Source organism: Phoca vitulina, unplaced genomic scaffold, assembly GCF_004348235.1.
Source record: "Phoca vitulina isolate PV1807 unplaced genomic scaffold, GSC_HSeal_1.0 scaffold20, whole genome shotgun sequence".
Lineage (NCBI taxonomy): Eukaryota > Metazoa > Chordata > Mammalia > Carnivora > Phocidae > Phoca > Phoca vitulina.
In genome coordinates, this window is record NW_022589723.1 from 28082674 (window position 1) to 28107724 (window position 25051).

The following is a 25051-nucleotide window of genomic DNA, read 5'->3' on the forward strand; positions in this document are numbered from 1 at the left end:
GGTTAAGGAATTTTACACTTTAAAATATAGAGGGACTATTATTAAGTTTCAACACAGAAAATTACTTGACCAAAAGTAGATTTGTATGTTCAGGTGGAAAATAAGTTGTTTTTTTTTTTAATTTATTTATTTGACAGAGAGAGACACAGCGAGAGAGGGAACACAAGCAGGGGGAGTGGGAGAGGGAGAAGCAGGCTTCCTGCAGAGCAGAGAGCCCGATGCGGGGCTCGATCCCAGCACTCTGGGATCATGACCTGAGCCGAAGGCAGATGCTTAACGACTGAGTCACCCAGGCGCCCCAGGAAAATAAGTTTTATATGGACGTCAGCCTCACAAGAGTGAAATTTATTTTCAAAGTAGATTCTCATTTTAAATTCCTTTAGATAAATAGGGGAATCTTTACTTACTTGAACTGTAATACTTTACTGTATTCATTAAATCTTGTGATGACACTCACATCAATGAAAGGTTTGGGCTCTAAGAGGAAGAAAGAAAAAAAAAACACAGGAAAATACAATCAAGCTTTATACTAGATCAAAATAATGTCTACTTAATTTTTAAAATAGAGGTCTCGATTTTTTCTTTTCTTTTTTTTTTTTTTTTTTTTTACCTGAATCCAAAGCAATAGATTTTGGAGGAGCCACAGGATGAAACACAACAGGAAACACTGTACCTGGTAACTGACTATCAACCTTAAAAAAAAAAAAAGAAAGAAAAGAATTCAGCAGGATTTGAAATAATGTACTAACTTTTACTTTTAGAGATAAGAGGTTGCTAATTTTATCAGAATTAAATATCTGCATTGTATATGTGGTGCTATTAGAAGTTTCACTTTAAATCCAAAATTCGTACATATGCCAGCAAGGGCAACCTTTTACATAAAGGAATATTTAATATCCTCATCAGTGCATTAACACTGTGCAACGTACACACTATTAATCAAAATATTTGTGCCTATGGATCATGTGAGATTTTGACAGCTTACAATTTAAGTAAAATGTAAGTGGAGACTGGATATGAAATTAGAAAGAAGAAAAAGAATAAAAATGTCCTAAGTAGTATTTAGTAGTTAAAAGGAAGAGAGGAAGAGAAGCAAGAAGGGAGAAAGCAAGCAGACAAAAATATTCTCTGATGTTCACTCCTGTGTAGAATGATGAAGGAAAATCTTATTTGGGGATCCCATGAGAAATTCAAAGGAATATTTAAAAATAACAATTTCAGTGCAGGAAAATGCTCTTGCAGGCTAACTGGCCAAATTAAATAGTTTCAACAGTCACAAGGTCTTTGGACTTGGATGCTAAGTATAAAGAATCCACAGGATACATGGGAGAAGGGGAATAAACACAGAAACGAGAAGAAAAATACTGTTTACAACGTATGCTAGAGTCTTGTAGAAAAAATTTCATCCCCAAGTTTCCCAAAGTGATCAGATATACTTACTGAACTGAAAACGACAATGTTACCTGAAGCCAGTACAATCTGGCTCTTAAACTTCTCTGGTGAGGAGACTGCTTAAATTCAATCTGAATCCCTGATAAAAAATCTCGCTTTATTGGGCAATGAACAGGGAGGCGCATTTCCATGGGAACTTTATCAAAATTGACCTGGGAAAAAAGCACATATGTTTGTTTTTTTTTTTAAAGATTTTATTTATTTATTTGAGAGAGAGAATGAGATACAGAGAGCATGAGAGGGGGGAGGGTCAGAGGGAGAAGCAGACTCCCTGCTGAGCAGGGAGCCCGATGTGGGAATTGATCCCGGGACTCCAGGATCATGACCTGAGCCGAAGGCAGTCGCTTAACCAACTGAGCCACCCAGGCGCCCAGCACATATGTTTTTGATGACTTGGTATTAGCAGGATAGCCCATTTAAATATCCATTTACTCACAAATTGAAAGGAGAACACATTTTAATCTCTAAGTCTCACCAAAAGATCTGCCTTAAGGTGATCTACAGTTGAGATCTTTGAAGCAGAATCATCACTTTTGCACAAAAATTATGAGGAAAATAAGAAAACAACTGAGGAAATTTTCAGTTATATAAACTGCAGTGAAAGAAAATAAACCATGCTTTATATTTTTTAAAAACCTCAATAGTAATGAATAATTTGGTAACTCTTAAATTTTGTCTTAACGAAGTTAAACAATGAATAGTTAATAGCTTATTTATGTCTGACAGTTTGTTTTCATTTGAGCATGGCCAACATTTACAGGGATGAGGGTCGGGGTGGGGAGCGTATCTGGTGACCAAGGCAAACCCAACCATTAGATACCAAAGACAAAGAATAACTAAAGCTGTACGACTGAACCAGAGCACATGAGAAATTGCAGTCAAGCTTCTGGGGTCTTCTTAGGGCAAAAGTGACCTTCAGCTGCAACACTGTAAGGGCCTGAAGAGAGTACACCTGTATTTGTGACATCTACCCAAGTCCAACAATCATTCACATTTAATGAACTTAATTGAACGGGTTTTCTACAGGTTTTTCATTACTGAAATACATAATTTTGCACAGACTTTATTTACCAATATATATTGGTATCAATTCAAAACAGAACAAAAGTTTCAATAAGCAATATTAATTTCTGCATAATCTTACTGAGAACAAGTTCCATGAAACTGTCTTGTAAACAGAAGAAATTACAAAAATGCAAAAGAGAAACATTTATTTAAATGTTACACAGTATGATTTAATAACATATTTTAATTTAAAATGTACTAAAGAGTATCAGTCATGTCAATCCTACTAACAAAAGTTTATTTGCTGGGCGCCTGGTGGCTCAGTTGGTTAAGCGACTGCCTTCGGCTCAGGTCATGATCCTGGAGTCCCTGGATCGAGTCCCGCATCGGGCTCCCTGCTCGGCAGGGAGCCTGCTTCTCCCTCTGACCCTCCCCCCTCTCATGTGCTCTCTCTCTCTCTCTCATTCTCTCTGTCTCAAATAAATAAATAAAATCTAAAAAAAAAAAAAAAAAAAAAAAAAGTTTATTTGCTAATAAATAAATTAGTTTCTGCACACATGTTTTTACTTGGACAGTAAATTTTCCTTACTTGTTATCCACCAACAAAATACATACATAAAAATAAAAACAAAAAAAAATTTGGTATACCTCAAAATTATTATCTAGTTTAATCCATCCGTGGTCTTTTGATACTTGATATTTTTTATAGGACTGTTCCAGCAACATTATCTGCTTTTGACTAAAAGGCTTCCATCTCTGTTTTGGTTTCATCTCCCAAACAACACCAGAACTAAAACAATCCACAAAGAAAATTAAATTAGGAGTATATATTAGGTTTGCTGGAATTGTCATTCAACTTCAAATTATTACAACTATAAATCTCCTATGAAAATTATACAAGATTTTTTTTAAACAGCAAAAGTACATAAGGAAAAGGGGCAGGCGAAATGTTCTATCACACATTGACATCAATCAATCAAGGAACTCGCAAACTTTTTATAAAAAGCAATATAGTAAATATTTTAGGTTTTGTGGCTGAGACAAAACTGAGGTTATTACATAAATGCTATTTAAATAACAAGAGAAAAAAATTGCACAAATTTTTCTAATTGATGAAATTCAAAATATAAAAACAACTGAGTACAAATTTTAAAAATACAAGTCTATTAATGAAAAAAACATATTTTTTATTTTTTATTGAGGTATAATTGACATGTAACATTAATTTCAGGTATACAAAATAATGATTTAATATTTGCATATATTGTGAAATGATCATCACAATAAATCTAGTTAACATCTGTCACCGTACATACTTACAAAAAAAATTTTTCAACAAATTAGGAAGACAGGGGAACTTCCTCAACCTGAAAAAGAACATCTACGAAAAACCTACAGTTAACATCATACTTAATGGTGAGAAACTAGATGTTTTCTTACTAAGATCAGGAACAAAGCAAGGATGTCTACTCTGACCACTCCGATTCAACACTGGGAAATCCTAGATAACACATTAAGTCAAGAAGATAAAAGGCACACAGATTAGGAAAGAAGAAATAAAGCTGTCTTTGTTCTCAGATGACATGACTGTCTATGCGGAAAATCCCAAAGAATCAATCAACAAAATTCCTGCAACTAACGTTTCAAGATACAAAATTAATATACAAAAATCAATTGCGTTCTTATATATCAGCAATGAACAACTGAAATTTGAAATTAAAAACAGTAATATTTATATTAGCACCGGAGAAATTAAAAACTTAGGTATAAACAAAATCTAACAAATTTGTGCAGAATCTATATGAGGAAAACTACAGAAGTTTGATGAAAGAGATCAAAGATCTGAATACAAGGATCTGTGTACATGCGTATGAAGACTGAATAATGTCAAATATCAGTTCTTTCCAAGTTGATCTATAGCTTCGATGCAATCCCAACCAATATCCCAACTAACTGATAAACTAATTCTAAAGTTTATATAGAAAGGCAAAAGACTCAAAATAGTCGGGGTGCCTGGGTGGCTCAGTCGTTAAGCGTCTGCCTTCGGCTCAGGTCATGATCCCAGGGTCTTGGGATCGAGCCCCGCATCAGGCTCTCTGCTCAGCGGGAAGCCTGCTTCTCCCTCTCCCACTCCCCCTGCTTGTGTCCCCTCTCTCGCTGTGTCTCTCTCTGTCAAATAAATAAATAAAATCTTAAGGAAAAAAAAAGACTCAAAATAGTCAACATAATATTGAAGAAGAAAAAAGTTGGAAGACTGACACTACATGACTTCAAGATTACCACAAAACTACAGAAATCAAGACAGTGTGCTATGGGTGAAAGAACTGACAAACACACCAAGCGAATAAAGGGTCCAGAAATAGACCCAAATAAATATAGGCAACTGATTTTGAGAAGGAGCAAAGGCAATTCAATGGAAAAAGGACAATCTTTTCAACAAATGGTGACAGAACTGAACATGCAAAAAAAAAAAAAAAAATCAATCTAGACATAGAGTTTACACACTTCACAAAAACTAACTCAAAATGTATAATTATAGACCTAAATATCAAACACTAAACTATAAAACCCAGCAGGTAACACATTAGAAAATGTAAGTAACTTTGCATTTTTGTGACTTCTAAAATACAACTCCTAAAGCATAACTCATGAAAGGAAGAATCCACACTGGGCCTCATTAAAATTAAAAACCTCTTCTGTATGAAAGACACTGTTAAAAGAATGAAAAGACAGCCAGAGACTGGGAGAAAATATTTGCAAAACACATATCTGATAAAATACTGTACCTCAAATATACAAAGAACACTTAAAATTTAATAAGAAAATGAAAAATTAAAAAATGGGCAAAAGACATGAATCTCACCAGAGAAGATATTCTGATAGCAAATAAGCATTTGAAAAGATACTCAACAGCATACGTAATTAGGGAATTGCAAATTAAAACAATAATGACATATCACTACATCCCTGTTGGAGTGGCCAAAATCTGAAACACTGACAACACCAAATGCTGACAAGGACATCGGGCAATGAATGCTCATTCACTCATTCTTGGTGTAAATGCAAAATGGTGCAGCTGCTTTGAAAGACAATTTGGCAGTTGCTTACAAAACTAAACATAATCTTACCATAAAATCCAACAATCACACTCATATTTACCCAAATGAATTAAAAACTTATGTCTACACAAAAGCCTGCCTACCAATGTTTATAGCAGCTTTATTCATAAATGCCAAAACTTAGAAGCAACCAAGATGTCTTTCAATAGGTGAATAAACTGTGGTACATCCAGACATGGGATATTATTAAGTGATTTATAAAAATGAGTTATCAAGCCACAGAAAGAACATGAGGAAACTTAAAAAAATATTGCTAAGTGAAAGAAGCTTATCTGAAAAGGCTACATACGTATGATGCCAGTGATATGACATTCTGGAAAAGGCAAAACTTTAGAGACAGTAAAAAGATCAGTGGTTTCCAGAGGTTCAGGGGGAGGGAGAAAGGGATGAACAGGTGGCACACAGGTGATCTTTATGATACTGAAACTATTCTATAGGACACTGTAATGACAGATGTTACTCATTTCTCAAAACCCACAGAACTTACAACACTAAGAGTAGACTCTAACTTAAACAACATCAATACTGGGCTTTAGATAATAATAATGTATCAACACTAGTTCATCAATAGTAAAAAATGTACCATGCTATTTCAAGATGTTAATAATAGGGGAAAGATGCAGGGCATATGGGAACTTTGTACTTTACAGCCAATTTTTCTAAAAACCTAAAACTGCTCAAAAAATAAGTCTATTTTTAAAAATTATGTAACTGATTTATTTTTCCTCAGTACACATCCCCACTGAATGTGTATTAAATGTGTACTGCCATCAGAAAAAAGATAATCAAGTTCTTTTAGATGAATTTTTAAAAGTCCTTACAAGTAAAGACCAATCTGACAAAATGTAATAACGTATAGTAATATTAAAGTAAAAATAAGTTATATCAAAGAACAACAAAGTGAAGAAACTGAATTTATAGGACTTAAAAATTATTTTCATATTTAGGTTAAAAATACTATAATATACTCAAGTGTATAACCAAGAGAATATATTACTCAAATATACACAAATATATTAATTAATATTATATCAATGGATGTATACCCTTTTTAGAACTCTTAATCTGTCAGGTGTTGTGTAAAGCGTGTTACATACGTGATATTTTTATTGACTTAATTTTTTACTTTTACACTAAACATGATTATTGATAGATGATACATGGTAACATGTTAACCATTCCACCCATCAGCCTCCAAGAAATGAAGGAATCTTTTACCAAAGTTAGTGAGATTTAAAAAGTCAAAATAAATAAATTCAAATATTTTTCTTATACAGATACAAGCAGAATCGAGAAAATAACTGGTTCCATCACTATTTAAAAGTTCTAAATAACCGCCCATTAAAGACTATGTACCTATGTCAAATACTGCCTCCTCCATGAATGTTTTCTCCAATTTATCTGACCCACTCTTGTTGGCTTCCTCTAATCCAGGCCAGTTTCTTCAGCCTCCACTGCACAAAACAACTTACTTGCTTCTATCTCTGTACTGCCATTGCACGTATATATACTTCTTTCTGTTATTATAATTCATCAAAAAAATACATACCAAAAACAAAGAAGCAAACCTCTTTTTTCCCCCACTAACTGCTGATGAGTACAGTAAGTGCAGAGCATTATCTTACTCATCTTTCTATCTTAGGACGCTTTTCAACTAGCAGTGAAAAAAACTGTTCGTAAGTTATGCTGAAAGAATACGCAGTACATCAAAATTCAGAAAAGCTGTTTACTCTCATTAAACTTGGTATTATGAACTCAATGCTTTTTAAAGATTTCTGATGCCTTTTCTTCTTCCGTACCTGGTTATCCCAATATATGAAACTTCCTGCTTGTTTTCATTGTTAACCAGGGAAAGCCCAAGACTGTGAAGAGAAAAGGTTATTTCATGATCGGCCTGCTCCATTTCTTCTGCCTGAAGTGCTTTGGAAACCAAGGCAACATCATCAGTGAAAAGCAACACTCTCTGGCGCCCATCTAGGAATGATACCCAGTGTATCTGAGTATTTGCATCATAGGGAAACTGGCCACATTCATCCTGGGGAAAAGAAAGACTTTATATTAAACCCATAAGCGGTTAAGTTTTTATTACATAAAGTTAAACTACAGTAACAGAGAACATGTAGAAAGGTTTAAAAAGAATGACTATAAATTGGAAAACTAACCATCAAAATGACATAAATTAACTGAAGTCATAATCTATTTTAAAACATAACTCACCGATGTTTTCAAACAATAACAAACACTAATAGTGCTTAATTTTTTTTGTACCCTGGGTTTGACTGCTCAAAGAGCACTCAGCAGGAACAAGAGTATCCTGCAAGGGTGCTCAGTGTCCTAAGACACTTACTTGTCTCCAAGATGGAGAGGTTCCTAAGTTTATTAGAACAGTAACTTCACGTAAAACTAACCTAGTTATTTTTATGTTTTAATAACTTACAACACTGCAAATATTTATATAAGTCACATTATATAAAACTATGGTTTGTACTTAGTGTGCACTGTTTTGCAAAGCCTTCTTGGCTGAAGGTCTCAGCACTAAAAATATGACTTGATTTGGTCAGTGTTTTCAGAGACTGAAATAATGATTTCCTCCTCATTCTGGGCTTAACATAAATATAAGAGTTCATTTCACCAAGCAGTACAAGTACCTACTATGTGCTTTTCATTTCATGCTTTCTTGGGAAAAAAAGCAAATAAAGGATTTATCAAGAGCATAGGAATAGCTGAGTTTTGTTGCTGTTTAACATCTATTGCTTTTTTTTTTTTAATTGAAGTATGGTGGACACACAATGTTTCATTAGTTTTAGGAGTACAACGTAATGATTCAACAACTCTACATGTTATCCTATGCTCACCACAAGCATAGCTACCATCTGTCACCATTCAAGGCTATTACTGTACCATTGACGATATTCCCTATGCTGTACCTGTCAACCCCATGACTTACTCATTCCACAACTGGAAGCCTGTACCTTCCACTCCCTTTCACCCATTTTGCCCACCCCCCACCTCAATCTCTGGCAACCACAAGTTTGTTCTCTGTATTGATGGGTCTGTTTCTGGGGTTTTTTGTTTGGTTGTTGCTTTTTAGATTCCAATGTTTAAGCGAAATCATATGGTATTTTTCTTTCTCTGACTTATTTCGCTTAGCATAGTACCCTCAAGGTCCATCCATGTTGTCACAAATGACATGAACTCATCATTTTTAAGACTGAGAATGATGAATTCATGCCTTCTTTTCGTATCATCATATTCTATTTAAAGGTTTTTGCTTTGAATTATAGTTGTTCAGAAATTAAAATCAACAACTTTGCTTTCTTTTTACTTCTGTTTGCCTCCTAAGTCCTTAATGCCTCTTCATGCTTATAATGTTCTGTGTTAGTCTGGTTAAGTCATACCTTTGGTAAGTAGCATATAGTTAGATACTGTTTTCTAACTTAATCTGAGTTTTGTCTTTAATAGGAGAATTTAAACCATTTTCATTTACTGATATAATTGATGGGAAGCATGATTTAGTGGAAAAAATCCATGGACTGTTAAGTCAGATAGACCTGGTTTTGAATTTTAACCAGAAGTTCTGAATTCCAATCATAAGAATTAGTGATAATACGCAGGAAGCATTAACACAGGAGACAGATTCAATAAAAGGTATTTGCCACTTGTTACATACTTCCTTAGGTCTCCTTCCTTTACTCTAAGGGCAAAATTGTCTTTATTTTCATTTTCTCAATTGTTTTAAAATCCTCTTACCAATGATTTTAGTTCCACTCATTAATAGGTTTTTAAAAAAATGAAAACTTTAATCTGTACTTCTGTAATTAAAATTTAAGATTAAATGGTATATTTATGGATGAACAGAATATATTGTTTCCCTACTCCCTTTTACTTCATTTGGTTGTATCTTTTTATTTCACCATGCATTCTTCTATTTCATAGCTGTTACAGCTTTATAACTTGGTTGAGGATGCGAGACATTAATTTGGAAAATTTCCTGTGGTCCCCCTGTAGTAAAAAACAATTTCAGGGGTATAATCACCTGATTCTATGGGATAACGCTACATTTTTCTCCTGAACTATTTTTTTTCATAAACCCCATGTTGCTGTTGTTTTTGTTTTTGTTTTTTCCCTGTTCATTCACACTTAATAAGGAAAGATCTGTTCAGATCTAGTGTTTGCCAATAATGTGTGGATTTTCTTTGAATTCCCTTACCATGTCCACCTGCCTGAGTGGAACTCCCTTCTCAGATCAACTTAGCAGACAAGGGAATGGGCAACAGCCCTGCTTCTAGCTCAGTTTCCAGAATGTGGCAGATTATGTGCTGACTGAGGCAGTTACCTACTTTTCCTACTGCCTGGTTCTCGGACACCAAATAGAAGAGAAACATTAAAAACCACAATCCCCACATACACTATTCCCAGATTCTTCCTCAATCTGCCTCAATATACAGATCTGAACATCCTCCTCCAGGAGGTCCTTCCCACTTTCTCTCTAGTGTCTATATACTACCACTGGGTGTTGTAGTTACTGAGCAGCGTTAACTGTGAGGAGAGGGGAAACAATACCAGCACAGTCAGAGACCTCTGCTAGAGCTCCCATGTCTCTGAGCCAAGAAGCTAAGAGGATCAGAGAGTTTAAGCCTCTGTACCATTTACAAACCTTGAGTTTCGGTCTTGTAAAAAGTAAAGCACAAGCAAGCTAGTATAGCTCCATCAAATTGTCATGGTGAAAATTATTCCAAGAATCTCGTAATGGAGGAACTATCAGTCTAATTTTTCAAAAGTGGATAAGTTTTTATCTCTTTTATGGGTATTTCAGAGGGAATATAGGAGAGGATAATTCAGCCACTGTTGGCCAATTACCATTTTAAAGCAAAAGTCAATAAAGCTTTTTTTAACAAACTGGCATTATCAGACAGTGGAATAGGACACTGTATGAACTTTTCATAATAGGTTATATTTCTACAGAAACAAATGATCTATATTGCTAACACAGGAGCAATTCCTACGCTAGAGAAAGGCTGGTAGGTGAATCCTTAAGACCTTCCCAAAGTTTAAGAGTCTAAGAATAACATATTTGATTAAATTAGCTACCTAAATATTGTTTCAATAAATATTTCATTAAATTTCTTATATGGGATAATTTGTATACTGTCAGGTTCCTTTAATTAAAACATATGATCTTCATTGGGAAAATATGCCGAAAAACCTCACAGCCAACAGTGGCATGCATATGTTCAAAATAAAGTTGTTTTCACTTACCTTTAAAATTCCTTTCTTTAAAAAAAAGAAAGAAAGGGCATATAAAAGATACTTTACTGGGCTCTACTTGGGCAAGATAAAGCAGGCCTATTTTTTAAATTGTAAATAAATTATTTTGACTAACCTAAAATTACAGGTATGAACTACTTGCAATCTAAACTCCAAAACCAACTTATTTGGAAAATACTTCCATTTCCTTTTTAGTTCAGTAAGGACAAAGATGACTGTGTGAAGCTGGCTTGTATGCTCTCTTCACCACCAGGCAACTCATACAGCACTCATTCACATCACATGATACCTTTAACAGACTGTGTTCTCCAGTATTTGCTGCGTATGTCCAGGTAAGTTTTCTGGTACCAGTAGGATCTGCCCAGGCAAAAAGTCGAGCTTCTCCTGGCACCAAGTACACTTCCTCCTGTGACCCACTGAAACACAACCACCAGAGGGAAGATGAAAACAGCCAGGCCTTGAGAAACCCAGACCTGTGGTTTACAGAGCAGGGGACAGGCACAAAAATCTTCTAAAATTGCCTTTGTTAATAAACAGAACTCTGCCTAAAAATGTCCAATAAACTAATGGTTTAAAGCTTGAGGGAAGGGAATATTGCCTTTCTGAAATTGCAGTATGCTCCAAACTGATGCAGGCAATGGAATTCATTAAAGTAAACCAACTGGTACGTCAGAGCTCACCTGCAGAAAAAACTATAAACAACAAATCCTTTAGCAGCAGTAGAATGTCACTCAGTGCTTAAATTTAAGTTTATTAATCAAATGCAACAGATAAGAAACATGAGTCTCAAAAAAAGCAAAAATTAGGTCCACACTGTTGCTACTCAAAGTGTGATCTATGGAGAAGCAGCAACATTACCTGGAGCTTGCTGAAAGTACAAAATCCTGGGCCCCGCCTAAAACCTACTAAATCAGAATGTGCATTTTAACAAGAGTTCTGGGAGATCTTCCAAATTTATCATTAAAGTTTAAGAAGTATTAGTCCATATTACAAAAAACTTTCCAGCAAACAACAACAACAAAAAGAACCCAATTAGGTTTCAATCCCATTCTGTACTTCTAAATCTTCCAGTGGATTCAAGCCAGGAGAGTTAAGAACAGGTAAATCTACAAGGCATTATTTTATATAAAATAATTCTATATGTAAAAATAACCTTAGGCATATATAAGATTTTATACATATGTAAAATAATGCCTTGCAGATTTATAATAATAATTCTTGGCAAATATATAATATATATTCTAAGGGTTTAAAACTACCTGTTATGTCATTAAATAATGGTATCATCCAAGCCAAATGACAACACAAGCAAGAACGACAAAATTCCTATCGTTCCATACTTATATTCAACACCACTACCTATTCATTGTCCTCTCATTTAATCTTCTACCACCTCTACTGGGGGAAAAAAAAACTTGATAGAGATTTATAAGGAGAGGTTTACTGAGTATTTCCAGATTACAAAAGAATAACAATGCTTAAACAGGTAAATAGGTTCACAGTTCCTTATATGCAATTCCAAAATTTTAAAAGCTCCATACGTCCAAAGATTTTTCTATTAGTGTGGTATCAAAAGTCATTTGGCTAAAAAACCTAATCTGAACTGAGGTGAGATTATTAATAGTTTTGATATATCCCACTTGGTATGAATATTTATAAGTTTCACTGCAGGAATGTTAATGTATTGGACTCTAGAAACTGTCCCAAAACCTGCTGAGGGTATTATAATAAACAGCATGTGTTCCATGTTACCTTTCTAAAATCAGAAAACATGTGGAATGTGAAACAAATCTACCACCCCAAGTGTTTCTTAGAAAGGACTGTGGGCCAGTAAAAAGCAAATGAGATTTCCTATGAATCTTTTTTTTTTCATACCTCTGTTTGTATGTGACGACGTCCTGTGATGTGTGGTTTATCACTAGGGCAGGTGCAGATCCCTCGTGGTAATCAGAAAAGGTTATGACAGTTGAATGCTCAGCAGTGTTTACATCCACCAAGATACCCCCATTCTATTGTAGAAAAAAAAATTCTGTTTGAGGTATGGTTTAGCTTGCAGTGACATTTGGAATAATCAGTTATGTAGACACAAAAAGTCTGTTTTCTTAAGTTCTTACTGAAAAGCACACTGGTTCTGATCTCTTACAAATATATGTATAGCACCTCACAAATAGATATATTAGCACCTTTAAATGATTACCAGATTTTTTTTCCAGTTGAATTCTGGTTTTTTTTAATTTAAATTCAATTAGCAGATTTTATAGCATGTTTCAATAAAATATTTTATAGCAAATTTTAAAAATCAAAGACACTGTATTTTAAAACATGAAAACATGATGTACTGTATGGTGACTAACATAATAAAAATAAATAAATAAATAAATAAATAAATAAATAAATAAAACATGAAAACATAATAAAATAATAAATTAAAATAAAATAAACCATGAAAACATACCAGCTCTTCTAAGCTCAATAAAGTGCCATTATCCTGTCGGTTATAAAAAAATGGTTTGGAGGATCCTTCACAGCCCACCACTCTCACACAAAGTTTGCCTGACAAATTTTCAGGCCAAAAGGGAAGGCACTAAAAATATAAAAGTTAAGATCAGTCTTAAAACAATACTGGGGTATAAATAAGACAATGGCTAATTAAGTTTTCAATTCTAAATCTGATCATGATACAATTATTACTAAGTTTCTTAAAATATTTCCTCCACATCTCATGTTAAAATTATTAATAATATAAGGCTTATTTATGAAACCAAAGAAACTCCATTGGAAGAACATAGATCTATTAGTCTGTATGCACTTATAGAATAATTATGAGAAACTAAAGAGCTTACTGACTAAAAATGCCTCAAATATCTTGAATATTTAAAACCTATAATCTTAAAACATCTGCTTTTGTGCATATCCTATTATAATTCCTTAATGCACTATGAATTCTTTCAGTGTTATCTTATCCTAGATAAACTAGAAAGACAATTGAAGGCAGAGAAGAGAACACCACAGACCTTGCTGGAAATCCTAACATTACCTTCCTAACTGTTTGATTTTAATCAAAGCATACACCTCTCTGAGCCTTATCTATAAAACTGAGGTTTTAGTTCCTAATACAAAATGTCCCTCTGTTATACAATACTAGATAAGTTCTATTTCTGAATAAAAATGCTACTATGATCAAACCCACATCAATGATAATGAGCATTTATTTGTTGCCAAGTCTACAGAGATCATTCTAAGAGCCTTGGAAAGCCCATGCCTCTCAGAGCTCTAAATTTGTGCAACTGGAATCCCTCCTCTTAAGCTTCTTGCTAAGTTTTTAAATATATATACAATTTTGTTTTTGAGATGTACAGAAGAATGGTTCTTTCTTTAAGGTCAGCTGGTTTGGTTGAAAACTCAGGCAAATTCAAGCAGTAATACTCATCTTTGCACCTGTCCTCTTCCTCACTCATTCCCTCACTCTCTTCACTCCTAAAATCTTATTGAACCTGCAATGTTTAGTTCAAATCCCACCTCTTCTATGAAACACTCCCTTTCGATCTTGGCCACAATGATGGTGACTTCCAATGACTGTACTGACTTTAGAAAAGTATGAGATTCAATTTCCTTCTCGGTAAAGTGAGGGGGTTGAATTTTAGGAAATTTTCAAGGAAACTTTCAGATAATCTATTCAGAAATTCTAAAACCACCTATAACTTAGCATATATTTTCTTCCATGTGTTAATTTATATGAGTCTTCAGCTCGCCAACAAGATTATATGCTTCCTGAATGCGGAGACATTATCCTATTGAGATAATTCATAGTACATTATCTTTATCTTCTTTTCACAATACACATCCATATGTTCTATACATATAGGAAGAACTAGAGGCTGGGTGTTAGCCCTCTAGACTGGCTAGTGATAAATATTACCAGTACTTTTATTCTTCTTTTTTTAACATGTGTTTACAGTGCAAAAGAAAAGTCAAAGTTGGCTATCATATTTAAATACACAAATATTGTAGCAAAATGGGTATAACAAAGAAGTATATGCAATTCTTATTTATATGTCATATTTATTTGTACGTTTTAGGAGCCAGTTATAGTAAAGGAAAATCTTACCTCTGAAGAAGCAATATAGTTCCACTTATTAGTTGGCATTGAGCCATCAGATGCAATTTCGCCAACTTCTAGTTCTAATGATGACTTGTTTGCAATGGTACAAAAGGGAGTCAGAGTAATTATTCGTGTAAGATTAAAACTACTCATTTTGATGCTAACACCAACCTGTGTAAAGGAACAAACAAGTTTATCATTTCCCAGTACTTTATATAGATCCTTTGAAAGGTACACACACATATCCCATTCATACACGGATTTCTTAAAATACTTTAAAATAACGCTTGTTAAATAAAGTAACTAATATAAGTCATATTCAACTACTGATTATCTTCTCACTAAGAAAAATTTTTGGTTAATTTGGCTCCATCAGAAATCAATTCAAGAAATATCAAGTGGTAATCTAACTAATGATGACTCATAATATTTATTTTATTTGTATTCTTTATTTTTTAACATTCCAAACATAAATTGTTTTATAATTAGTGGAGAGGCTCAAGTTTTGCTGTTTTATCATCACGCTGTTAATGAACTAAGATGAAAATTTCAAAGTGGCAATAAAACAGGTCCACTGGCATCAGATTACTCAAATTTTCATAATCAAATTTAGTATTTAAGAAACATTTGGCAGAGAACAGTATGGAATGAGGATTCAACTTACTGTCTTAAACTTTTTATAAATTCAGGTTTTGTCCTGATACTAGTGGCCACAGAAATTTATAGAGATAACAGTTCTTTACATAATACTTAGAATTCAAATTTCTGTACCCCTTAGAATCTAGCTGGTTTACTGAACCAAAGAAAACGTGAATGAAGTCAGAGGTAAGTAAGCAAGCGGAATCTTACCAGGTACTCCATATTGCTGGCAGGACACTTCACACACCCATAACTTCCCACTGTATCCAATGAAAAACCACTGGACCAGGCACTAGTTGAAATTTTTAATTGTACCTACACCAGAGAACACATAACCATCATATAAGAAACCTAAAAGACTATATTAATATTTTATTTGAGGGAAAGTTGTTAGACCACTAGAAATTTATTTAGTATCATGGGACACAGAAAAAAAATAATCAAAGCCATACTGCCAATGGGTCACAGAACCACAGATATTCTAGAGGCCAGTAGAATAAAAGCAGAGCTCTGATCTTTCCATTCACCTATGCAATGAGTTTAGTGAATTTAAAGATGTACACCAATGAGACCCTTTGTTGTTTAAAAAAAAAACTATAATGTAAACTGACATTTTTCCAGTGTTATACTTAAGATATTGAGCTAACTAACAAATTCTTAAAGTTTTTAAAACATAGAGAATTTATGTCTTTATTCGGCAAATGTTAAATGAAAGGCATCATGATCAGCAGAATGGAAGACAACAGGACACAGTTCCTGTTTAATGAGCTCCAACTAAACAAGGAGATGGGAAACACATACTAATAATTATGATGTAAGACTCAAGGTGATTAATGGCTGCATGAGTGGTACAAAATGCTATCAAGGTGAGAAGGTAAAAAGTTTACTTCTAGCTATGAGAGTTAGATAAAGTTTTAAAGAAGAGATCTAATTGTGCTCCTCCATCTACCCAACTAGATTATAAAAAGCCTGAGGACAACCAGAGGTAAGAGACATAAACAGGTAAGTACAACGCTATGGATTAATCGATACTTTAAGACAGTGGTTTTCAAAATGTGGTGCCTGGACCAGCACCATCAACACCACCTGGGAATCTGTTAGAAATGCAATATTCAGACCCTACCCAGACCTACTGACTCAAATAGGGGCACAACCCAGAAATGTGTATGAAAAGTCCTCTAGGTGATTCTAATCTGAAATTTGAGAACCACTGCTCTAAGAGGACATGGATGTAATACCTAGCTCCATTTTAGACAGTTAGAAATCCTTCACACATGTCAGGCCTGAGCACAATGACAGCCAAAGAATGAAAAGCAGGTAACCAGAAAAGATGTGGCAGACAGGGAAAGAAGAGGGGAAGAGGCATTCTAGCAGAGGGTGCAGCACAGACAAAGGCCTAGCAGTGACTTGGGACAGTGTGTGATAAGCAATTCCAAGACAGGAATCTACAAAGGAAAGAAGGGACCGGAGCACAAAAGACCAGGGTTAGGCACTAGGTTCTCTCTCAGAGGCCTGGCTTAGTGCTTCATACCTAGGTGGGCTCGGTTAACAGAAGCCAAATCCAACTCTTCCACCTTCTGAAATGCTATTTCATCACTGGTAAACTATCTAAAATCAAGATTTCTACCTGACACTACTAAAAGAACAGAAGTAATTCTAAAGGCCATGGAGAAAAGGGCAATTCAGCTTTGGGAAACTCTTGCTAGTCCTAACATCTCACTTGATGTATTCCTGAAAAGTCTCCTTGGACCTACTTCATACACAGTGGCACTTCGCAAACTGGTAAGAATGGATTTAAGGAAGGCTTAAATGACTCAGGAGTTTCCAGATTAGGAATTTATCTATTTTAAATTGTTATATCAACCAAAACACACCTTATTTTTACTAAAAATGTTCTTCTTCTTGAAAGAGAATAAAATAATATCCCTGAAATCAGCTGGATGTTTCACATGAATGTCTTCCGAACGATACTGGAGAACCCGAGAAGTCTTGTTGATCAGCCAGTAGGGACTAAAGACAGATAGCACCATCCGGCTGCCAATTCGTTTGACATGTATTGACAAGTCAACTGACATCATTTCTGTGGAGTCAGAGGAAAAACATACAAGAAAGAATTCCGGAAGTGTATCACATAGACGGAAATGTCCATTCCAGTTTCTGCCCTGATATTTCATCAGAACCAATTCCATTATTTCTCCACTGATTCTTGAATGTAGAACATCAGCAGCACTGCCTTCGGTGAGCTCATGAGTTTCTGCTGTTCCCTAAAAGCAAACAAACAAAAACTAAATTTGCTTAGTGATTTTTTAAAAACCTCTTCAATAGCAACATCCATATTTTATAAAAATGCTAATAAATAACCTACCAGATTCAGATTAACTGACAAGTCTTCAGTGAAGTATGTTTACAAATTATGAATGTCCAATAACCACTAACAACTAAAAAGAAAACACTGTATCATAGCCAAAAGCAGAAATTGTCTTTTGGCCATGAGTAGGCCAATGGCCATAAGTTTTGAAAATAAAGTCAGATCTATGCCAAGAATAAAAGGAATGCTGGCTGTTGTCTATGTCATTAGATGAGCCACTTAATTGCCTAGGCTTCAGCTTCATCTGCTATTCACACACTATGCCTAGTGGTTCCCACATAAAGAGAAGGAAAGTGATATCAAACTATTCTGACAAGCTATCTAAGTAAGGTAGAATTATTTTTGAAATGAATAATAGCCACATAATAAATCAGGCTTTCTTTTTGAAAGCTTCTCTTGCATAAGTACTATTTAGTTCATTTAATTCATTTTAGTCTTTACACCTCAGGGATGACTCATTGTCAGATGAAGAAAAGAAATAATTTAGGTTCCAACAGTTTCCAGACTTTTGTATTTTAAAATGTTGTGGCATGAAAATCTAAAAATATTTACCATACATCATTACTAAAAAATGTTCCCTGTTATTTCTTAGACAAATTATTTTAAGTTCAACAGAAACCTGGATCAAATAATCATACTATTAACTTTAAAATAAAAACTTTAAAATTAATTTTAGAATAAAGTAAGATGAAGTATTTCTCCACTGGCTTTTTTCTATCCCTTAGCTAATGGAATTTTACTTAATTAATAGAGATTATTATGGTTCTTAACTCATAGCAGATGCAACAGAGTTCAGTGGAAGGGAGCAAAAGAGCCAAATTGCCTAGGTTCAAATCCCAGCTCTACAACTTACTAGCTGTGGGTTCTTGGGCCTGTTACTTAAACCTTCTGTGACTCAGTTTCTTCATCTGTAAAATGGGCCTAATAATAATAATAGTACCTACCTCAGAAGGTTATTGCAAGGATTAAATGTGTTAAAACATGTAAAGCACATGGCACAGTGATTGTCATATACTTAATGCTGTATCAGTTTTTCCTGTTATTAATATTAAAGTATGCTATGGAAAATACTGACCTCAACTAAAAACACAGTAAAAAACAAAACAAAACAGAATTCACTCTGCAATAATAAAGGTCAAACAAAATACAAGAGACATACTTCGAGTAAGTATCTTAGAGAATATGGGAGAAGGTTCCGCAAAGTGAGGGTAGGATAAAGATGAATAATGTAAGCCGGATCCCAGTCTTCCTCATGGGTACATATATAGCTTAATTCATCAGGCAGAGCAACTGTATTGACAATGAGAGGTAAGAAGTTGACTTCTACTGATGGACACTGCAGCATGCATCTGACTTCCCTGCTCCTGTGAAGTTCTTCCTTCCAAGAAATATAAGTGGTGGATTCTTTGTACTGATTCTCTAAGATACCAGCTGGCTGAATAAACAACTGACATCTAGAGAAAAAAGAAAACAGAGTGGGGAAAAAAGTTTTTATCAAAAACTTAAGAAAAAGAATCTCATTAAATCTTCTTGGTAACACTACAAGGTAAATACTATTATTCTAATTTTTATGGATGAGGAAAACAAGGCTACGAAAGGTTAAGAAACTTGCCCAAAGTCATACAGCTAACCCATGGAGGAACTTTCTGGAAAAAAAAAAAAATCTGTAAACAGTGACAAGTCAGAAAAAATAGTCACTTCAAATATAAAGGCAATCTAATAAAGACAGCTTTCAGAAAATTCTAAAACATTGAATATACAATAAGAGATTTTCATCTGGTAAATTCAGTGATTAAATAAATATATTTATATATGTCTTAAAGCTGGCTTTTACATATTTCAGATAATGAAAATAGAAGGTTATTTTTTCTAGAATATAGATCCCAATTCATAGAATTAAAAATATGTATTGTGAACCTTTTAAAACTTAGTATATTCAAAGAAGTATGTACCTATATGAATCTAAAGGAACATGGAACTCCTCTTCAGGTCTGGCTACTCCAATGCGCTCCAATAGCTTAACATTCTTAACAGATTTATAGATGATGAATGCAATAGAGAAATGGTTTTTAATCTGTTAGGTAAAAAGACATACAAGTTGTTTAAAAAGATATAGATGCTTGAAAGAAAAGTGTGAGCTGCACATAGTGACTTTTTGATCTAAAAAGTTTCAAACCCAGTATTAGAAGATATTTTTAGGGATAATTGAAACATTTTGGGATATTTAAAGGTTATATGTGAGAAACTTGATGTTTAAGGGGCAGTTGAAAATTTCTAGGATATTCACATGCTCTATCCTCTATGTTCATTGTTAGTGTATAATATACATTAATTTTGAAGAGTTCAGCCATAATATTTTCCCCATTAAAACCTTTTTTCAATGCACCATGCAAAAACAGGAAAGGATAGCAAAGGAAACATGAGGAAAAGTACTACAACTCTCTTTCCTTAACTACAATATAGGCTAGAGTTAATAGCAAACTGAGAGATAACAATGGCCAAAAATGGAAATCCTTTCATTTTGTATCTGATGTTTTAAGTAGGAAGAAATGTTCTTTTGATGACCATATAATGAAACCTGTAATAATGCACAGAAGAAAAATGGATAAAGTCTTAAAGGTAGAAAAGATTACGATACTAAAATTTTTTTCTGGGGAGATCATTCCAATATTCCTTCACACATACTTGAAAAAGACAGTCCCAAGTGATATACAAAGAGAATGGAATGTTATCCTATCTGACAACCAGATATAATTATTAATACTCCCAGTTCTAAATCTTTAAAGAAATAGACAAAAAGTTTCATTAATTTTAAACCTAGACCACAACAAAAATGGGCTTTCAAATAACAAGACTGTTTAATCAGACATTTAAAATGAAGACTATTACAAAAGTAGGTTGGATTGGAAATAGCAGCCAGTTTAATCTAGAATTTATTTCTGAATAATCAGTATGGACCTAATGTTTTATCATTTTCCTATATTCAGCTAAATGAATACTTCTTGTTTTACTTGAAGGGACACAATTCACTTTAGTGCATTACCTGCAGAGGAGAGCGAAGGGTAATTACTTTACTCCCTTCAGTTGCATCAATTTGTACCAAGACTGAGTCAGAACGACTGGCATTGGGATTCCGTACATTATACAGTCGCCTTCCGGATCTGGCAACGGGGACTTTTGCAACTTCTGTATATCCATGAGGCACTGAGGCAGAACGTAAGTGAGGAGCATTCCAAATGTTAATTTACCTGTGTTTCTCTAAGACAGAGTACTTCTTAGCAATTTAAAATAATGACAAGACTATTCTTCTTTATGACTAAAACTGATGACTACACAAAATGCTTTTTTAAGACATAGGAACTAACAAAGAAAGGAAACTAAAGAAACTAAAATTTAAAAAAAAAAGAAAAGAAACTAGTTATAAAATTTTTTGACCCAAAACAATTTCTCTTGGGGTTTTAAGTTGTATTAAAACCAAGAAACAGGGGCGCCTGGGTGGCTCAGCTGGTTAAGCATCTGACTCTTGATTTCAGCTCAGGTCATGATCTCGGGGACCTAGGATTAAGCCCTGCGTCAGGCTCCATCCTCAGCGGGGATTCTCTCTCCCTCTGCCCCTCCTCCCCCCCCCACATACACACTCTCTCTCTCAAAATAAATAAATAAATCTTTAAAAAAAAAAAACAAAAACCAAGAAACAGATTCTTAAGCCTACAGAACAAACTGATGGTTACCAGCGGGGAGAGGAGTGGGGGGGATGGGTGAAATGGATGATGGGGATTAAGGAGTGCACTTGTTGTGATGAGTACCAGTATATGGAAGTGCTGAGTCACTATATTGTACACCTGAAACTAGTATTACCCTGTATGTTAACTAATTAGAATTAAAATAAAAACTTTTAAGAAATGTATTAAACAAAATCCAACCTGTTCCTTATTCTTTCAACTATATAGCAATAACACCTTTTCTTTGTATTGGTGATAATTACTGTCAATATTTTAGGACTTCTGAATATAGTTAATTTTCCTCTCCTCATTGAACACACATTCTTTTTGAAGCACACTACATATTGTATAATTTAAGGGCACAGAAATCTAGTTTTCTAAGGTAAATCTTTTTTTTAAAGATTTATTTATTTTAGAGAGAGAGAGCATATGTGCACGTGCATGTGTTTAGTCAGACATTTAAAATGAAGACTATTACAAAAGCAAGTTGGATGTGTGTTAGTGGGGGTAGGGGCAGAAGGAGAGAAAGCATCTCAAGCAGACTCTGAGCTGAGTGCTGAGCTGGACGCAGGGCTCAATCCCACAACCCCAAGATCATGATCGAAGGCAATTCTTTATTTTAATTTTTTGAAACTTTTAAAAGATTTTTATTTATTTATTTGAGAGTGAGTGGGAGAGAGAGGCAGAGAGAATGCTAGCGAGAGAGCAAGAGCTAGCATGAAGGGGGAGGGGCAAAGGGAGAGGGAGAAGCAGCCTCCCCGCTGAGCAGGGAGCCCAACATGGGGCTCCATCCCAGGACCCCGGGATCCTGACCTGACCCGAAGGCAGACGCTTAAGTGCCTGAGCCACCCAGGTGCCCCTCTAAGGTAATTTTTAATCAAATTTAATTTTCTCAAGTTTCAAGGAAGAAAACGAGACAAAAGTTTATCAATTATTTGTTTCAAGCCTTTAGAAATGTTGTTTCCCATTGTATCTGCAGCAATATCTTCATATTTTATCAAAAATAAGTCCCACACCTACAATTCCAAATATGCCTTTAAAATAAAATAAATATAGCATACCAAAGGTTAGAGTGAAGAAGGAGCTTTCTTGACGGCTCAATATAGCTAATTTTCCTTGACGTGAAGGTTCCATGCTAGCATATTCCAATTCCAAATTCTGACCAGCATCAACATCATAAACACCACTTTTCTCAAGGAAGCCTATTACTCTAAGATTATGATTGGGCTGCACCTTAATGGGAACACCTACAGCATTTTTTACTGTAAAAGGAGCCCTATCTTTTAAAGAGTAGTCAAAAGTAGAAGCAGTGCCCTCTGAAAAACCCTGAAAAGGAACATAACATCACAATAAAATTTTTGCAAAATGCAATTTTTTCCCAAAATTAAACAAGACTATACATTTTTAAGAAATTAATTTTGATGACAAACATCAGTAATCCATACAAGTTTCAATTTAAAATCCCATTTGAAAGATTCCAAGCAAAAACCAAACATACTTTCGCTAAATTGTTGAAAACATTAAGGCAACTTTTGGATATTGTTATATTCATTGTATCTCCTGAAGAAATACAAACTGCTGTTTGTGGCTCAGGAAGAAAAGTAAAATCATCTCCTGGCATTAAACTCCTATCCTGGACTGGATTCTTCTTTACCTATGATGATAAATAACATAACACATTTAAGTTATTAGTCAGTTAATAATAAAATTTAAAAACTCTCAGAGAGTTAAATTCTCCTAAACTGGTCACTTTGTATTAAAACTCCTCAAATGTTTCATTTTCAAAAATAATCATTCTTCACTTAGATTTAGCACAGATCAGCAATCTTTCTTTCAGTGTATAGTCAGTACATGGGGTAATGTTTAGAATCGTGCCACGAAAGCACTCAAAGTCAGCTACGATATTTGTCTCTTGTGCATTCCCCAGAACAAGCTATTGACCCAGTGACATCTGACTAGTCAGTCCCTATGTGTTGATGAGGAATCTAAGATGACCCTAAAGTCTAAACTGATCCTTATTGGAGGTAATGTGGAATTCCTTCTACTTTTTACTGTTAACACCTATAAAAAATATGATAAGCTTTCAACCAGCCATCAGATTCTATCATAGTTTTTGTTCTAATAGAGCTCAAAAACCTTTAAAAAAATTACTTGTTAGCCTGTCTGGGCCAGAGACAGGTAGGTCAGAAATATTACTACTTCATTGAGAGGAAACTGGGACACAGGTTAAGTGACTTCTCATCTTTAAAATAAGAATCTGCTGAGTCGATTTCAGTGCCTCACACTTTAGTCAGGCTACCTCAGAAAGTTGTGTTGTGATCATTTGTTAAGGGTATATAACTCACGTTCCTTTTAGTCTAGAAAAATGTGCTTTGGTATCTAGGGTTCTGAAGTGCTCTCAAGAAATACCATAAAGAGATAACACAAAAAAATCATGAACTAGAATTCAAGTTTTCTCAAATTTTTTGGTCTCTTAAAACCAAGGAGGATCTCAAAAAGCTTCATTTATATGGATTATACCTATCACGTGAACTCTATTAGAAACTAAAACTGAGAAAACTTTATTCATTTAAAAATAATAATTATATGTTGAATAATATTTATTCATATTCAACATAAATAATTATATGTTGAATATTTTTAATATTATTATTATATTATATATTATATTATATTATATATTACTATATATAAATATATATAATAATTTTAATATTATTTTTAATTATAAAATTATAAAAATTAATATTTTTAATGAAAGATAACTATTAAAGTTATCTTTAATAGTAAAAAGAGGAGCACTTACAAATCTCTCTAGTGCCTGCCTTAAGAGAAGACAGGTGGATTCTCATTTCTGCCTCAGTATTCATTCTGTTGCAATATCACATAGTCTCTGGAAAATTCCATTGTATACTCATGAGAGAATGAGAATAAAAATGACATATAATGTCTGAGTATTATTGAAAATAGTTCTGATCCCATGAATGCCCTGAAAGGGACTCCAGAATCCTAGACCACATCTTGAGAATCACTGAACTAAAAAATGTAAGTGAATGCCCTTAGTGCAGTTCAACATAAAGATATTTTATGGTTTCCTTACATTAAGCCTTAAATTCCATTGTCTCTTCCCCTCCACTCTCTCAATCAGTGGCTCCCAAACAGCATGGGTCTCGTTGTAATAGTGAACCTGGAAAGGCACAGAATTATAATAACAGAGTCTTTCAACTTTAACCACATATTTCTATAACCAATAGGAAAAAATATTATGTAATTAATGTATATGTCAATCGTCATTTTAACATGCCTAAAGACACAAAGAATATCTCTAAAGAGGGTGCATTTTCCTTTTCTTTCTTACTTTACTGCCATAAACAAA

The 25051-nt window shown here is 34.2% G+C and overlaps 1 protein-coding gene across 3 annotated transcripts in view; it reads right to left on the reverse strand.

Moving 5' to 3' along the window:
- VPS13C (vacuolar protein sorting 13 homolog C) overlaps window positions 1-25051 on the reverse strand; it is a 175009-nt gene that overhangs the window by 28044 nt on the left and 121914 nt on the right. For all 3 annotated transcript variants that reach the window (XM_032417691.1, XM_032417690.1, XM_032417692.1), the window contains 17 exons: window positions 24776-24862; window positions 23174-23329; window positions 22737-23001; window positions 20997-21157; window positions 19906-20027; window positions 19113-19407; window positions 17460-17849; window positions 15796-15900; window positions 14953-15117; window positions 13300-13428; window positions 12720-12853; window positions 11134-11260; window positions 7376-7611; window positions 3106-3247; window positions 1464-1604; window positions 611-692; window positions 408-477 (listed from right to left, as the gene is read on the reverse strand). In XM_032417691.1, the coding sequence (XP_032273582.1) occupies window positions 408-477; window positions 611-692; window positions 1464-1604; window positions 3106-3247; window positions 7376-7611; window positions 11134-11260; window positions 12720-12853; window positions 13300-13428; window positions 14953-15117; window positions 15796-15900; window positions 17460-17849; window positions 19113-19407; window positions 19906-20027; window positions 20997-21157; window positions 22737-23001; window positions 23174-23329; window positions 24776-24862 (2807 nt within the window). The remainder of the gene's footprint in view (window positions 1-407; window positions 478-610; window positions 693-1463; window positions 1605-3105; window positions 3248-7375; window positions 7612-11133; window positions 11261-12719; window positions 12854-13299; window positions 13429-14952; window positions 15118-15795; window positions 15901-17459; window positions 17850-19112; window positions 19408-19905; window positions 20028-20996; window positions 21158-22736; window positions 23002-23173; window positions 23330-24775; window positions 24863-25051) is intronic.